The sequence below is a fragment of the Oncorhynchus gorbuscha genome, linkage group LG07 (assembly GCF_021184085.1).
Source record: "Oncorhynchus gorbuscha isolate QuinsamMale2020 ecotype Even-year linkage group LG07, OgorEven_v1.0, whole genome shotgun sequence".
NCBI lineage: Eukaryota > Metazoa > Chordata > Actinopteri > Salmoniformes > Salmonidae > Oncorhynchus > Oncorhynchus gorbuscha.
In genome coordinates this window covers 36,744,447-36,762,531 of record NC_060179.1, presented here as the reverse complement: position 1 = coordinate 36,762,531, position 18,085 = coordinate 36,744,447, and the positions used below count along the sequence as shown (strand labels likewise).

Genomic DNA, 18,085 nt, shown 5'->3' with positions numbered 1-18,085 from the left:
TCGATTAGCAAAGCGAACCACATTTCCACATCCAAAAATGTAATGGTTGTTATAGACTTATTACCACACCAGGAATTGTTTATTTCTATTGCTACCTTTTATTATTTGTTTCTTACACCATAATAGTCCATTAGGTTATGAAACAATCAAATTACCTAAATTAAAACAGCTTTATTCAGCGAGGGAACATCTATAAACAATCAGTAAGTCAACTAATCAACCAACTATGTGTAGTCAATCAATCAATCAATCAACCAATGAAACCCTGTGGATTATATGAATTTATAACAAAGATGCTGAGCCGGATCAGTTCAATGTACGGTCTGAATGTTAACTGGCATCATATAACCTATATCGTGCACTCTTTTGACAAGCACCCTGATGGGCCTGGCCAAAAGAAGTGCACTGCATTAGGGAATATGGTGCAATTTGACATGCAGACACAATTACTTACTTGACTGAGTTGTTGTCAGCATCGGGGTCCCTGGCAGACACCACACCAACAAAGCTGCCAGCGGCTGTGTCCTCGTGCACCTCAATGATATAAGGGTTCCTGCTAAACACTGGCGGCTCATCCACATCCTCTATCGTCACCCTCACCATGGCATCATCTTTGAAAGGAGGGTTTGGACTGTACATGAACCTGGGGTCCAGATAGGTGTTAGTCACCTCCACTTTGAATGAGTACGTCCTTTGTTTCTCATAATCCAGTTGCTATGAAGAAAATGAAAAAGATAAACCATCAATAATTATTCAGTAGAATTAATTTACTATCATAACTGAAAGTAAACTGAAAGTTGATGCTTAAGTTGATAAACTTGGTCGATAATTGGTTGAAATAAAAACTAGTGAATGAGTAAAGTAAAGTGGAGCTCCCTACTTATCTCCTTATCTGCTTTATACCTACTGTATCTATGAGTTTTGTTATACCTACTGTATCTATGAGTTTATTTATACCTACTGTATCTATGAGTTTCTTTATGCCCACTGTATCTATGAGTTTCTTTATACCTACTGTATCTATGAGTTTCTTTATGCCTACTGTATCTATGAGTTTCTTTATGCCCACTGTATCTATGAGTTTCTTTATGCCCACTGTATCTATGAGTTTCTTTATACCTACTGTATCTATGAGTTTTGTTATACCTACTGTATCTATGAGTTTCTTTATACCTACTGTATCTATGAGTTTCTTTATGCCCACTGTATCTATGAGTTTCTTTATACCTACTGTATCTATGAGTTTCTTTATGCCTACTGTATCTATGAGTTTCTTTATGATCTATGAGTTTCTATGAGTTTCTTTATGCCTACTGTATCTATGAGTTTCTTTATACCTACTGTATCTATGAGTTTCTTTATGCCTACTGTATCTATGAGTTTCTTTATACCTACTGTATCTATGAGTTGCTTTATACCTACTGTATTTATGATTTTTTTTGCACACCTTTAGATATAAAGGACTGCTATCAGGGTGTCATTTTTAATCTGAGCCTATATATACAGTATGTACGCACCGTCTTCTTTTCACTTAGGCTCTCAATTTGCATAATTGGCCGAGGCTCTGAAAAGTATGGCCCTGGCTAAGAAAGGAAAAGCTAAACCTGGATTTCAAAAGTCTCAAAGACTCTTTATACAAATTCCCAGAAGGAATAAGGGTCTCTTGACAGTGAACAGGATTAAGTACTTTCATGAAGATGATAATAATAGAAGATGGGTTTAGTTTAGAGAGAGGATAACTATATACACAAAGTGGTATCTTGTGTTTTGAAGCAGTTGGGTCATAAGCAATTAAAACATGAGAACATTGTACTGGAAGTTTAGGGCCTACCTTTTTTACCCTGATAACGCCCTCCTGTGTGTTTTGGTCGGAGATGATCGCGAACATATCCTGTCCGTCTCGGTCGACGATGCTATACTGCATCTCAGCATTCCGCCCCACGTCCGCATCGTTAGCCTTGATCCGACCTATGGCTGCTCCTACTTCAGCCGACTCCAGACTGCTCAGACGAAACGTATCTGTGAAGAAAATACGATAAAAAGAATTGAATAGAAACAGAATAAGCAACGGATTTTTAACCCCCAGATTCTTTGCACCTTGGGACGATGTGATTTGATGCGTATTTTTAAATGTTTGTTTATCTACGTCTCCTGGGGGAGAAGTATATATAAAAGCTACTCCACTTTCAGCTTCAATTAAAGTAGCGCATATTTTTTTATAGAGTTTGTCTTGTGTGGAAATGTTCCGGTTTGTTTTGTCATTAGTTGTGGGACTCCTTCAGAAAGGATTATTACGTACAGATTGTTCCCTTTTCGACTGATGCTAGTCCTACCCGTAGGCTACGTACATAGCACAATATCTGCCTTTTAACTGACGAAGTTTCAGCATAATTGTAGTAAATGGGTTATTAGTTATGTCATAACCCATTACTCAAAACCAACTTTTGAGAGAGGTCAAACCAACACTGATTTAAGAAAGAGCTCACAGGATATCGTCGATGCATGCCAGATTAACAATTGTCGTCTCAGTTTAAAAAAAATTGCACAGTGATAGCGAAAGAGAGCACATACATGTACAGCACTTTTTGTCTCCACGAAAAACAGAATATCAACAACGATGAGAAGAGAGAAGGTCTCTTACGGTTAGCAAAGCGCGGTGGGCTGTCATTCTCATCAGAGAGGGTAATGCTGACTGTGGTGGTCCCTGATAACCCACCCATCTGGCCAGCCATATCTTTAGCCTGGATCACAACCTGGTAGTTCTCCTTGGTCTCCCTGTCCATGTTAGGCAGGGCTGTTCTAATCGTGCCTGAATGAGAAAATAGACTATTATCAATATGACTGGTCAGGTTTAACTTGAGATTAAAATAATTTACAAGGACAATATCTACTTAATTTAGAGTAAATACATTTGAATTGCCAGTCCTCAATAGAATATGTGCAATATATCACACGAATGTTGTAGTTATCAAAAGAAGGTATCAAAAGCCAAACACTACTGTAAAGTGCTATCTATAACCTAAAATGATTATTCGGCTGTCCTCATAGGAGAACCCTTTTTGGTTCCAGGTAGAACCTTTTTGGTTCCATGCAGAACCCTGACACTGAAAAGGGTTATCCTATGGGGACAGTCAATGAACCCTAAGAGTGTATATTAACACACCAAGCCATTGAGTTCACAGCAGCCATTGTATTCACCCACTATTAAAATATCCTTTCCAGGTGCCATCTGACTAACATAGAGATAGAGAGGAAAACCATGAATAAGCTCAACTCACTTATCATTCCCTAAACAAACACCTCATACTGAGTGCTGTTGGGTCTCTGTTTGCAGAGTAGAGGAGGAGAGATAATATACACACATGATGGCTTCTTTCAAGTGTTTGCAAGCCCATTGTGGGTGTTGTGATTAGATTACCATTGTCTGAATCCACTGAGAAATATGGTTGACCCTGTAGAATACTGTACACAAGCTTGGCACTGTTCCCATATGTTTGATCATCAGCATCTGTCGCGGTGACTTGAATAACTGATGTGCCTGTGGAGGAGAAGATAGAGAACTTACAATACATAGCAAAGTATAGATAATGCACAAATTATATAATTTGGTGCGTGCTTCTATTTGTCCTATTTCACACATGTACAAGTGTGTATTAGTATATAATTGGAAATGTGTTTCTTGCATATCCCAACTCTCCCTGAGATACCCTCGGAGAGTGGTGCACGGCCATGGTCTGCCATTATTAATGGCGACCCTGGAACAATTAGTGTTAAGTGCCTTGCTCAAGGGTACATCAACATATTTTTCCCAGTTATTGCCCAACAGTCTACTCGCTAGGCTGCCTTATCTCTGCATCCAACATAATGCACATCCATACATTCACGAAAATGTACATAGCTATCCAGAACAATTACTAGGAATGATCTAGCATGCATATAATAAAGTAATTATAAGCACAATAACATTTTACAAAATAATTTGAAATGCGATCCAACTCAAAGGGAGGTAGAAGTTGTGTGAGGCCTTGTAATTTATGTTGCACAGTACCAGTTAACCTTGCCTAGGGAAATATGAACAACACACAGCTCTTGTCATTATAAATATAGCTAAAAATAATACATTCCCCAAAAAACATTTCCACAGAATGCATAATAGTCATCTATGAAAGGGATGGAAATTGAGCTGAAATGATTCAAGCTCTGCTAAGGGTGAACAATAGAGTACAGTTTTGCATTTTTGGGGGCAAAAATTTAATTATTGTTCTAATACTAAGCCTCTAGAGGCTGGTTTCCCAGATACAGTCCTAGACAAAAACTCATGTTCAACTGATATTCTCCATTGAAAGTGCCACTTAGTCCAAGACTAGTCTTAATCTATGTCTGGGAAACTGGCCCCTAGAGTGTGGGTTCATAGCCCTTTGTTGTACTTACATTGTCTAGCCACTGCTCAGATTATGGAGGCATGCCAAGTGACATCCTATTCCCTATGTAGTGCACTATAGGGAATAGGGTGCCATTTGGAACACATTTGTCCTTGGCATTCTGGAGACCTCTGTAAGGTCCTGGCTAAGTCTGACTATCTTCAAGCATACTAATGACTGCAGGAACAGCTGTCTGCATATGAGAATATGAAAGGGGGCTACCTGCTGACTCTTCACAGATGCCTGCTCTGACAAACCAGTTTGCACCCTCTAAACACATGGGATGCATCTCTATGGGCCCTGGTCAAAAGAAGTGCACTAGGGAAAGAGTGCCATTTGGGATACAACCATGGGCAGTTTGTTCATCTGTTTGGTGAAGCATTGGTGACCGTGACCAATGATTTGGTAATGACTATGCACTTCACACAAGAAATCCCATGATAAATGCATCACTCTAACATTACCGAGGGTGTTATGCAGGTGAATGAGGACCCAAAAGCGACTTGGCGAAAACAGAGTCTTTAATCCAGTAAAGTAAATATTCAATACTCCTAGACAAATCGGAGCGGTAAATAAAGCATAAAGAACAATTCCACTCGTAATGACGAGAACAGACTGGAGACTCGATCATAAACTGCAGGTTGCCTCGGGAAGGCACTTGACCGTAGCAGACTCAGACACCTGCTCACCACGCAGCATCTGAGGGAAACACGACACGACAGGGCGATACAAAGACACAGCACGGTGAACAATATACAAGGATCCGACAGGACAGAAACGGAAAACAAGGGGAGAAATAGGGACTCTAATCAGGGGAAAAGATAGGGAACAGGTGTGGGAAGACTAAATGATTGATTAGGGGAATAGGAACAGCTGGGAGCAGGAACGGAACGATAGAGAGAAGAGAGAGAGAGAGGGAGAGAGAAAAATGGGAACGAACCTAAAAAGACCAGCAGGGGGAAAACGAACAGAAGGAAAAGCAAAATGACAAGACAATATAAGACAAAACATGACAGAGGGTATGTATGAATGCATGAATAACAAATTAATGAAATAATGATTGGAAGAAATTGATGGATTAATGAATGAATTAACAGACAAATAGAAACTGGAAGTATCAACCTTTGAGGGAAGTCTGCCTGTTAGCACAAGTGGTTTACAGTGCTTTTACTGTACAACTTTTACTTATACAGTACACCTTTTCACAGTGCCCAACCCAGAGCTTGTTGAGTCTGATCTTCAATAAATAGTGGTTGGTTACCTCACAGAAAGACATGTATTCAATGCATATTACCAATGCTGCATGTTTTAACCGCAACATCCTCTCTCTGGAGTCAGTCAGCAACTCAATCATTATGTGAACACAATAGAGAACCATTATTTTTCATATTGGCAAGTAAGTTTTAATTCAATGGTGATTACACTTTCTATTAATTTTTAGGCTCATGATTGGAAATTGATTCCAGTTCTCCTGTTTGCATTTTTAAAGCTTTGTTGGTATTCATGCCTACTGGTTTATCTATATTATCTGAATTAATTTGAGTGTGATGAAGCAAAACCTTCACTTTAACCTCTTGAACCTCTGGGGGCAGTATTTCATTTTTGGATGAAAAACGTTCCCGTTTTAAACAAGATATTTTGTCACGAAAAGGTGCTCGACTATGCATATAATTGACAGCTTTGGAAAGAAAACACTCTGACGTTTCAATAACTGCACAGCTATTGTCTGTGAGTGCCACACAACTAATGCTAGAGGCGAAACCAAGATGAAATTTCATACAGGAAGTGAGCCAGATTTTGGAGGCACTGTGTTCCAATGTCTCCTTATATGGCTGTGAATGCGCAAGGAATGAGCCTACACTTTCTGTCGTTTTCCCAAGGTGTTTGCAGCATTGTGACGTATTTGTAGGCATGTCATTGGAAAAGTGACCATAAGAGACTACATTTACCAGGTGTCCGCTCGGTGTCCTCCGTCGAAACTATTGCGTAATCTCTAGGTGCGTGCATTTTTCCATTTTGAACAGAGGAGAAACCAAACCAAATTTATCATCGAATAGATATGTGAAAAACACCTTGAGGATTGATTCTAAACAACGTTTGCCATGTTTCTGTCGATATTATGGAGTTAATTTGGAAAAAAGTTTGCGTTGTAATGACTGAATTTTCTGTTTTTTTTCTTAGCCAAACGTGATGAACAAAACGGAGCGATTTCTCCTACACATATAATCTTTTTGGAAAAACTGAACATTTGCTATCTAACTGGTTGTCTCCTTATTGAAAACATCCAAAGTTCTTCAAAGGTAAATGATTTTATTTGAATGCTTTTCTTGTTTTTGTGAAAATGTTGCCTGCTGAATGCTAGGCTTAATGCTGTGCTAGCTATCAATACTCTTACACAAATGCTTGTGTAGCTATGGTTGAAAAGCATTTTTTGAAAATCTGAGATGACAGTGTTGTTAACAAAAGGCTAAGCTTGTGAGTCAATATATTTATTTCGTTTCATTTGCGATTTTCATGAATAGTTAACGTTGCGTTATGGTAATGAGCTTGAGGCAATAATTATGCTCCCGTATACGCGATTGCTTGTCGCAACAGGTTAATGATAGCTTCAATTTCAACCTTCCACTATTATTATATTGTCGTGTGAATGACATGATTTGATTGATATGCAGTGCATTGCTTATCTCTGCCTCTGTGAACTATATAGGTTTCAGAAAGAATTGTCATTCACATTTCTCCACAGAAATAAAGCATCACAAGAGGACCAACTTACTCACCTACGTCAGACATCTCTGGGACACTGGCGAAATAAAGGTCTTTAGAGAACTTTGGCTCATTGTCGTTGATGTCGTGGATCTTGATGTTAAATTCAGTATCAGCCTCCAGTGTCTCATTGGTCCTCTTGTCCACCACCTTAGCGTGGAGTGTGTATATGGCCCTCTCCTCCCTGTCCAACCTCTTAGTGGCGTGAATGTCACCTGAGTTCTCGTCTATTAAAAACAAGCTTCCCACCCCTTCCCCAGTGAGAATGTACTTCACGTTACCATCACCTCTGTCCATATTCGAGTGCAGCTGTGGATAGAGAGAAAAGCTGTGTAAGAGTTTTTATTTGAGATGGAGAGAGCATTCAGTGTTAGTCAGGAAATGTGAAATGTACATGAAAATAAAATAACAAATACATTTGGCAGGTTTACGTAAAGAACAGATTCAACTTCAAATGTGCCATTAAAACTTTACATCTGCCTTCGATTAGTCTCTCAGGACAGATAGTCATAGTTTATGTCTTGCGATCATAAGCTTGATCTTAAGCTCACAATATTGTCCTTGGATACATTCAATCCACACATTTTTGATTTCAGCTATTTATTTACTATTGGCTACCAATCACCATCCCTCTGAATTATTTAATTAATCTGTATATTTGAGAAATGGAAAAACAAGAATGCTAGCTCACAGACTGCTCTAATGAAAATGGTTATTGTTTGTATCTTGTATGGTTCTTGCATGGACCTTACATTCCACCCATTAAATGACACAAAAATAAAAACATAAACGGTTTCTCAGAGACTGCTCTAAACATGTTTCATGTTTGGCACAGAACTCTCATCTAGAATATTGTATTCCAGCTGTTTCTTAGGAACATGAGTGTCTGCTTAAAGTGTGTCCTTCAAATTGATTGCAATACTTCTTATCCTGATTGTGACTGCCCCCTGAAGTGGTCATTTCTAAAGCAGGATGTCCCTGTCTGATGAAAATAGTTATATTCTGTGGGCAATTTCAAACAGACAATTTCAAACGGACAACCGTTGAGGTGTCATGCATTTCATGTTACAACACAGACACCAATACTGTAACAAGTACTACACCTTACAAACAAGTCCTACAGGAATCATGCGGGGGAAAAACGACAGGAATCATGCAGGGCGATTCCTTCCTTTCCTGTGGCCAGGTTAAAAAAAAAATTAAAACATAGGGGAAAAATATCCTACAGCAAAAGGCAAAATCTTGATTGGAATGATTTTTGCAACAACCATTCCTTGAAGCATCAACAGTCACAAAGCACAGACCAATCTTATTTTCATAATTCCATAATTCAAGACTTTGGTTGAAGACCAAAAATAGACAGAAGCTCAATCTGATACCATATGCCAAGTAGCATAAAATCATGTCACTTTGACTCTAAATCCATTTAGCTCCCTAATGTCTTCCGTCTGCGACGTTGCCTTCAGGGCAGATCCAAAAATAAAGATTTCTAAGGAGATTAGATGACAGAATGAGAAGACTTGTTTCATATTTGATGGGCTATTTGTTTAGCTGAATGGTTACTTCATTCTTAAAGATACTGGCCTTTGCACTTGCATGTTACCTTACTGTGTAGGCCTACAGCATGGATGACCCCCTCCTCCCCTCTGAGTGAGTTTTCATGAGTTTTCCTCCATCTCAAATCAAATAAAAGTTTATTTGTCTTGTGCGCCGAAGACAACAGGTGAACTGCTTACTTACAGGCTCTAACCAATTGTGCGAAAAAGGGATGTGGGTGTGTAGGTAAGTAAAGAAATAAAACAACATTAAAAGACATTTGAAAATAAGAGTAGCAAGGTAATATACAGACACCGGTTAGTCAGGCTTATTGAGGTAGTATGTACATGTAGGTATGGTTAAATAGACTATGCATATATGATGAACAGAGAGTAGCAGTAGTGTAAAAAGAGGGGTTGGCAGGTGGTGAGACACAATGCAGATAGCCCGGTTAGCCAATGTGCGGGAGCACTGGTTGTTCGGTCCAATTGAGGTAGTATGTACATGAATGTATAGTTAAAGTGAATATGCATATAAGATAAACAGAGAGTAGCAGCAGCGTAAAAGAGGGGTTGGGGGGGGCGACACAATGAAAATAGTCCGGGTAACCATTTGGTTACCTGTTCAGAAGACTTATAGCTTGGGGGTAAAAACTGTTGAGAAGCCTTTTTTGTCCTAGACTTGGCACTCCGGTACCGCTTGCCATGCGGTAGTAGAGAGAACAGTCTATGACTGGGGTGGCTGGGGTCTTTGACAATTTTTAGAGCCTTCCTCTGACAACGCCTGGTATAGAGGTCCTGGACAGCAGGCAACTTTGCCCCAGTGATGTACTGGGCCTTACGCACTACCCTCTGAAGTGCCTTGCGGTCGGAGGCCGAGCAAATTTGTACCAGGCAGTGATGCAACTGGTCAGGATGCTCTCTATGTTGCAGCTGTAGAGCTTTTTGAGGATCTCAGGACCAATGACAAATCTTTTTAGTTTCCTGAGGGGGAATAGGCTTTGTCGTGCCCTCTTAATGACTGTTTTGATGTGTTTGGACCATTCTAGTTTGTTGTTGATGTGGACACCACGGAATTTGAAACTCTCAACCTGCTCCACTACAGCCCCTTCGATGAGAATGGGGACGTGCTCGGCGCTCCTTTTCCTGTAGTCCACAATCATCTCCTTAGTCTTGGTTACGCTGAGTGATAGGTTGTTAGTCTGGCACCACCCAGCTAGGTCTCTGACCTCCTCCCTATAGGCTGTCTCATTGTCACTGTTGTGTCATCGGCAAACTTAATGATGGTGTTGGAGTCGTGCCTGGCTATGCAGTCATTGGTGAACAAGGAGTACAGGAGGGGACTGAGCACGCACCCCTGGGGAGCTCCAGTGTTGCTACCAACCCTCACCAGCTGGGGGCGGCCCATGAAGAAGTCCAGGATCCAGTTGCAGAGGGAGGTGTTTAGTCCCAGGTTCCTTAGCTTAGTGATGAGCTTTGAGGGTACTATGGTGTTGAACTCTGAGCTGTAGTCAATGCATAGCATTCTCACACAAGTGTTCCTTTTGTCGAGGTGGGAAAGGGCAGTGTGGAGTGCAATAGAGATTGCATCATCTGTGGATCTGTTTGGGCGGTATGCAAATTGAAGTGGGTCTAGGGTTTCTGGGATAATGTTGTTGATGTGAGCCATTACCAGCCTTTCAAAGCACTTCATGGCTAGGTTGCAGGTTGCCTTTGTGTTGTTGGGCACAGGGACCCACCCCCCCCTCGTCTTACCAGAGTGCGCTGTTCTATCCTGCCGGTGCAGCATATATCCCGCTAGCTGAATATCCATGTCGTCATTCAGTCACGATTCCGTGAAACATAGGATATTACAGTTTTTGATGTCCCGTTGGTAGGATATTCGTGATCGTACCTCATCTAGTTTATTGTCCAATGATTGCACGTTGGCGAATAGTATTGACAGTAATGGCAGCTTTCCCACTCGCCTTTTGCGGGTCCGGACGAGGCATCCTGCTCTTCGTCCTCTGCGTCGCTTCCTTTTGAGAATAATTGAGATGTCTGCCATGTGGGGTGTTTGGAGAATGTCGTGTGAGTCCTGCTTGTTGTTGTTGTTGTTGAATAAATCGTCATCCAATCCGAGGTGAGTGATCGCTGTCCTGATATCCAGAAGCTTTTTTCTGCCATAATATACGTTTGCAGAAACATTACATACATAATTTACAAATATCACGAACAAAACCACATAATAGCACAATTGGTAAGGAGACCGTAAAACGGCGGCCATCTCCTCCGGCGCCATCTTGTTCTTCTAGGAAGTGTTTCCTTGCCACTGTGCTTCCTGCTTGCTTTTTGGAGGTATAGGATGGGTACTGTTAAGCACTTTCTGACAAATGTTGAAGTGAAATGTCAATGAACTATTGTATACCTAGGATAGGATAAAGTAATCCTTCTCACCCCCCTTAAAATATGTAGATGCACTATTGTAAAGTGGCTGTTCCACTGGATGTCATAAGGTGAATGCACCAATTTGTAAGTCGCTCTGGATAAGAGCGTCTGCTAAATGACTTAAATGTAAATGTATGTTAAATGTATAGATCTCAAGTGAGAGGCATGGGTTATTAAACAAATTGAACATTGTAAGCCAGCCCTGCAAGCACCACACCTCTACATATATACAATTACACTTTATAGATAGCCATCGATACTGAATAGTTGATGGTGTGAACTCTACACAACCTCAGCCAATTGTTCTTCAATGGATGCTTGATACCTCCCCAATAACCCTCCACATGATCCGCAACACAATTGGAGCAACTTTCCACAATCCCAGACATGTTTAAAAAATTATGATTCTCTCCCATAAAATCCTCCCACGTCTTACACTGTCACCAACACAGCCGCAAAATCTTCATATCGATGGCAATTACAACATGGCATCGTAGGAGGAACATAAGCCTTAACCATGAAGCTAAGTTACCCACGGACTGATCCTCTGTGGCAGGCAGGGTATCTTTGCCAAATGTCAGCAACACACTCATGCTACCTGCTATGATGATGATGACACCGGAGTGGATGGCTGCAGTTTTATGGGCTCCTAACCAACTGTGCTACTTTGTCTGTTTTTTCGCATTGTTTGTAATTAATTTTGTACATAATGCTTCTGCTACCGTCTATTATGACCAAAAACAATTTCTGGACATCAGAACAGCGATTACTCACCTTGAACTGGACAAAGATTTTTTGTTTAATAAGTCCAACACAAATTATATACTGCTTTGTCGAGACAAGGCCCAAATCTCCATCATCCGTTTGAAGAAAACACAGAGAAACGAGGGGGGAGGGTGGGGAGCCTTTTAAGAATTTGCCGGCGAGTAGGTAAACTACCACTACCCTCCATATTATTGGAAAACGTGCAATCATTGGAAAACAAACTGGACAATATATGATTAAGACTATCCTACCCACGGGACATTAAAAACTGCAATATCTTATGATTCACTGAGACATGGCTAAATGACAACATGGATAATATAGAACTGGTCAGCTTCTCCGTGCATTGGTAGGACAGAGCATCTAAGTCTGGTAAGACGAGGGGCGGGGAGGAGTGTATATTTGTCAATAACTGTTGGTGCACAATGTCTAATATTAAAGAAGTCTTGAGGTATTGCTCGTCTGAGGTAGGCAACCTCATGATAAGCTGTAGACCCCACTATCTCCCAAGAGAGTTCACATCTATATTATTCGTAGCCGTCTATTTACCAACACAAACCGATGCTGGCACTAAAACCACAGTCAACAAGCTGTATAAGGCCATAAGCAAACAAGAAAATGCTCATACAGAAGTGGTGCTCCTAGTGGCCAGGGACTTTAATGCAGGCAAACATAAATCTGCTTTACCAGCCTGTCACAAGTGCAACCAGAAGAAAAAAAACTATAGACCACTTTTACTCCACACACAGAGACGCATACCAAGCTCTCCCTCGTCCTCCATTTGGCAAATCTGACCATAATTCTATCCTTCCGACTCCTGTTACAAGCAAAAACTAAAACAGAAAGAACCAGTGACTCGCTCAATATGGAATGGGCCAGATGAAGCGGATTCTATGCTACAGGATTGTTTTTTGCTAGCACAGACTGGCATATGTTCCGTGATTCACCTCAGTCACCGGCTTCATCAATAAGTGCATTGAGGACGTCGTCCCCACATTGACTGTACGTACATATCCCAACCAGAAGCCATGGATTACAGGCAACATCCGCACCGAGCTGATGGCTCGAGCTGCAGCTTTCAAGGAAAGGGACACTAATCTGGACGCTTATAAGAAATCCCGCTATGCTCTCAGACGAACCATCAAAGAGGCAAAGCGTAAATACAGGACTAAGATTGAATCCTACAACACCGGCTCTGACTCTCATCGGATGTGGCAGGGCTTGAAAACTATTACGGACTACAAGGGGAAACCATGCAGTGAGCTGCACAGTGACGCAAGACTACCAGACGAGCTAAGGGCCTTTTAAGCTCGCTTCGAGTCAAGCAACACTGAAGCATTCTTGAGAGCACCAGCTGTTCTGGACGACTGTGTGCTCACGCTGTCTGTAGCCGACGTGAGCAAGACCATTAAATAGGTCAAAATTCACACGGGGCAAGACAGATTCCCAGTATGCATGCGTGGACCAACTGGCAAGTGTCTTCACTGACATTTTCAACCTCTCCCTGACTGAGTATATAATACCTACATGTTTCAAACAGACCACCATAGTCTCTGTGCCCAAGAAAGTGAAGGTAACTTGCCTAAATGATTACCGCCCCGTAGCACTCACGTCGGTAGCCATGAAGTGCTTTGAAAGGCTGGTCATGGCTCACATCAACACCATCGTGGTAGAAACCCTATACCCACTAAAATTTGCATACCACCCCAACAGTTCAACAGATTACACAAACTCTATCGCATTCCACAGTGCCCTTTCCCACCTGGACAAAAGGAACACCCATGTGAGAATGCTGTTCATTGACTACAGGTCAGCATTCAACACAATAGTACGCACAAAGCTCATCACTAAGCTAAGAACCCTGTGACTAAACACCTCCCTCTGCAACTGGATCCTGGACTTCCTGATGGGCCGCCCCCAAGTGGTAATGGTAGGCAACAAAGCATCTGCCACTCTGATCATCAACACTGGGGCCACTCAGGGGTGCATGCTTTGTCCCATCCTGTACTCCATGTTCACCCATGACTGTTTGGCCAAACATGACTCCAACACAATCATTAAGTTTGCTGACAACACAACAGTGGTAGGCCTGATCACCGACAACGATGAGACCGCCTATAGGGAGGTCAGAGACCTGGCAGTGTGGTGCCAGGACAACAACCCCTCCCTCAATGTGAGCAAGACAAAGTAGCTGACAGTGGACTATAGGTAAAGGGGGGACGAACAGGCCGTCATTAACATAGACGTGGCTGAAGTGGAGCGGGTCGAGAGTTTCATGTTCATGGTCTAAACACACCAAGACAGTTGTGAAGAAGGCACAACATAATCTTTTCCTCCCCAGATCCTCAAAAAGTTATACAGCTGCACCAGTGAGAGCATCCTGACCGGTTGCATCACTGCCTGGTATGGCAACTGTTCGTCATCTTACCATAAGGTTCTACAGAGGGTAATGCGTATGCCACAGTACCTCACTGGGGCCAAGCTTCCTGACATCCAGGACCTATATACTAGGCAGTTTCAGAGGAAGACCCAACAAATTGTCAGACTCCTAAAACCCAAGTCATAGACTGTTCTCTCTGCTATCGTCTGAGCCGTTGAATTGCAACTCTATTTTTTCTCTATACTGACACTTAGCTTGTTTAATTGCCTTATGGAGGGAATAGCTACACTGTTTGTATTCGGTCATGTTTCCGGTCCCCTTGCCCTGGTTAAAAGCAGTGGTTCGAGCTTTCAGTTTCACGCGAATGCTGTCATCAATCCACGGTGTCTGGTTTGGGAATGTTTTAATCATTGCTATGGGTACGACATCGTCAATGCACATTCTAATAAATTCGCTCACGGAATCAGCGTATTCGTCAATGTTGTTGTTTGACGCAATGCGGAACGTATCCTAATCCACGTGATCGAAGCAGTCTTGAAGCGTGGAATCGGATTGGTCGGACCAGCGTTGAACAGACCTGAGCGCAGGAGCTTCTTGCATAGTCACTTTACAAATGATCTAGACTAACCTATATCCCCGCATATTGACTCGGTACCGGTATCCCATGTATATAGCCTCGTTATTGTTATGTAATCTTCCTGTGTTACTTTAGTTTATTTAGTAAATATTTTCTTAACTCTATTTCTTGAACAGCATTGTTGGTTAAGGTGTTGTATTCGGTGCATTTGACAAATAAAATGTGATTTGATTTGATCACTTTTTTCCTCCATGAGGAGGCCTAAATAACCTGATGCTTCCTTGATAATATCCAACACCTCCGTCACCAATAATGACAAGGGACACCTAATACACAGCACCTATAGGCAGTGGTGTAAAGTACTGAAGTGAAAACACTATAGTACTAGATAAGTAGTTTTTTAGGGAATCTGTACTTTACAATACTATTTATATTTTTTGAGAAATTTTACTTTCACTTCACTACATTCCGAAATAAAATATTGTACCTTTTACTCCCTACATTCCCTGACAACCAAAAGTACTTGTTACATTTTGAATGTCACGCCCTGACCTTAGAGATACTTTTTTATTCTCTATTTGGTTAGGTCAGGATATGACTTGGGTGGGAAAATCTGTTTCTATTTCTTTGTTGGCCTAGTATGGTTCCCAATCAGAGGCAGCTGTTTATCATTGTCTCTGAATGGGGATCATACTTAGGCAGGCCTTTTTCCACTTTCAGTTGTGGGATCTTGTTTTTGTACAGTTATTGTGTAGCCTGCAGAACATTACGTTTGTTTATCTTTTGTCGTTTTTTTGTTGTTCATCGAAATAAAGAAAGATGTACGCTTACAATGCTGCACCTTGGTCTCATTCCAACATCGGACGTAACATTGAATGCTTAGCAGGACAGGAAAATGGGTAAATGCACGCACTTATCAAGACAACACATGGTCATCCCTAGTGCCTCTGTCCTGGTGGACTCACGAAACACAAATGCATATTTTGTAAATAATGTCTGAGTGTTGGAGTGTGGCCCTAGCAATCCATACATTTTAAAAACAAGAAAATGGTTCCGTCTGCTCTGCTTATTATAAGGAATTTTAAATGATTTATTCTTTTACTTTTACATTTGATACATAAGTATACTTTAGCAATTACATTTACTTTTGATACTTAAGTATATTTAAAACCAAATACTTTTAGACTTTTACTCAAGTAGTATTTTACTGGCTGACTTTCACTTTTACTTGAGTAACTTTCTATTAAGGTATCTATACTGGCTATAGGGAGGATAAAGCCCCTCTGGGATAGACACCAAGGTTGCGTCCCAATAATCTCTCCTTCCTTCTGAATTGTACACTCTTTCACTACGACTCCCCACACATTTAAAAACATTGGATTGGTGTAGGCATGGGCTAGAAGGTGTTTCTATGTACCAGTCATTACCTTTCAAATCTATGAAGGGAAATTACACACTTCAGGGGGAAAGGAGAGATAATTGGAATGCAACCAAAGCTGTAAAAGCCATACTACTAGCATGCACCTTTTCCACGTGCCTGTATGGTGTCCATATTAAGAAAGAGGCACATGTACATGGATTTGTGACTCTGTCCTATTATTGACAACGTGCACCTGCATGTGTCTCTATACCCTACCACTTCAGCAGGACATCCACTTAAATCTCATCTGACAGTAGACACAAAAATAGCCACCAAATATTGATTTTGATGTTCAATGTAAACCATAATCAATCATGTTTGTATAATGCAAGTAGCCTACAAGACCCTGAGACATGAACATGCAATCATTTCACAGAAAGAAAGAGGGGCATCTAAGTGCCTCTTTCTGTACTATTCATCTTCTTGAAAGAAAGTAGAATTACCTCAAGCAAGTATGATGAGTGACTGGCTTGAAGCTCATTACTGCACTGTTGATAATAGTGTCAGAGGTGTATATTTAGCTCTATATCTCTTGGGCCCTCACATCCTAAATGACAAGCAGTGAGGGACACAGCATCAACATCATACATTAATATTAATATCAGCATACTCAGGGAGAAACTAATTACAGTGCCTTGCAAAAGTATTCATCCCCCTTGGTGTTTTTACTATTTTGTTGCATTACAACCTGTAATTTAAATATATATTTCATGTAATGGACATACACAAAATCATCCAAATTGGTGAAGTGAAATGAAAAACAGAACATGTTTCAAAATTTTATACAAAAAAAATGGATAAGTGGTGTGTGCATATGTATTCACAGCCTTTGCTATGAAGCCCCAAAATAAGAGCTCATGCAACCAATTAACTTCAGAAGTCACATACTTAGTTAAATAAAGTCCACCTGTGTGCAATCTAAGTGTTACATGATACACCTGTTCTGAAAGTCCCCAGAGTCTCCAACACAACTAAGCAAAGGGCACCACCAAGGAGCTCTCCAAACAGGTCAGGGACAAAGTTGTGGAGAATTACAGATCAGATTGAGTTATAAAAAATATCAGAAACTTTGAACATCCCACAGAGCACCATTAGATCCATTATAAGAAATGGAAAGAATATGGCACCACAACAAACCTGCCAAGAGAGGGCCTTCCATCAAAACTCATGGCACAGGCAAGGAGGGCATTAACCAGAGAGGCAACAAAGAGACCAAAGATAACCCTGAAGGAGCTGCAAAGCTCCACAGCGCAGATTGGAGTATCTGTCCATAGGACCACTTTAAGCCGTACACTCCAGAGAGCTGGGCTTCACGAAAGAATGGCCAGAAAAAAAGCCATTTGCTTAAAGAAAGAAAATAAGCAAACACATTTGGTGTTCACCAAATGGCATGTGGGAGACTCCCCAAAAATATGGAAGAAGGTACTCTGGTCAGATGAGACTACAATGTACCTTTTTGGCCATTAAGGAAAACGCTATGTCTGACGCAAACCCAACACCTCATATCACCCTAAGAACACCATCTCCACAGTGAATCATGGTGGTGGCAGCATCATGCTATGCGGTTGTTTTTAATTGGCAGGGACTGGGAAACAGGTCACAATTGAAGGACTGATGGATGGCACTAAATACAGGGAAATTCTTGAGGGAAAACCTGTTTCAATCTTCCAGAGATGGAGGTTCACCTTGCATCAGGACAATGATCCTAAGCAGTCTGCTTTAAGGGGAAACATTTAAATGTCTTGGAATGGCCTAGTCAAATCCCAGACCTCAATCCAATTGAGAATCTGCGGTATG

General features: G+C 41.1%; 1 protein-coding gene across 2 annotated transcripts in view; it reads right to left on the bottom strand.

Annotated features, from left to right (window-relative positions):
* LOC124039837 (cadherin-10-like) overlaps nucleotides 1–18,085 on the bottom strand; it is a 55,163-nt gene that overhangs the window by 12,122 nt on the left and 24,956 nt on the right. For both annotated transcript variants that reach the window (XM_046356284.1, XM_046356285.1), the window contains exons 3-7: nucleotides 7,199–7,493; nucleotides 3,419–3,538; nucleotides 2,642–2,809; nucleotides 1,832–2,019; nucleotides 455–714 (exon numbers count right to left, since the gene is read on the bottom strand). In XM_046356284.1, the coding sequence (XP_046212240.1) occupies nucleotides 455–714; nucleotides 1,832–2,019; nucleotides 2,642–2,809; nucleotides 3,419–3,538; nucleotides 7,199–7,493 (1,031 nt within the window). The remainder of the gene's footprint in view (nucleotides 1–454; nucleotides 715–1,831; nucleotides 2,020–2,641; nucleotides 2,810–3,418; nucleotides 3,539–7,198; nucleotides 7,494–18,085) is intronic.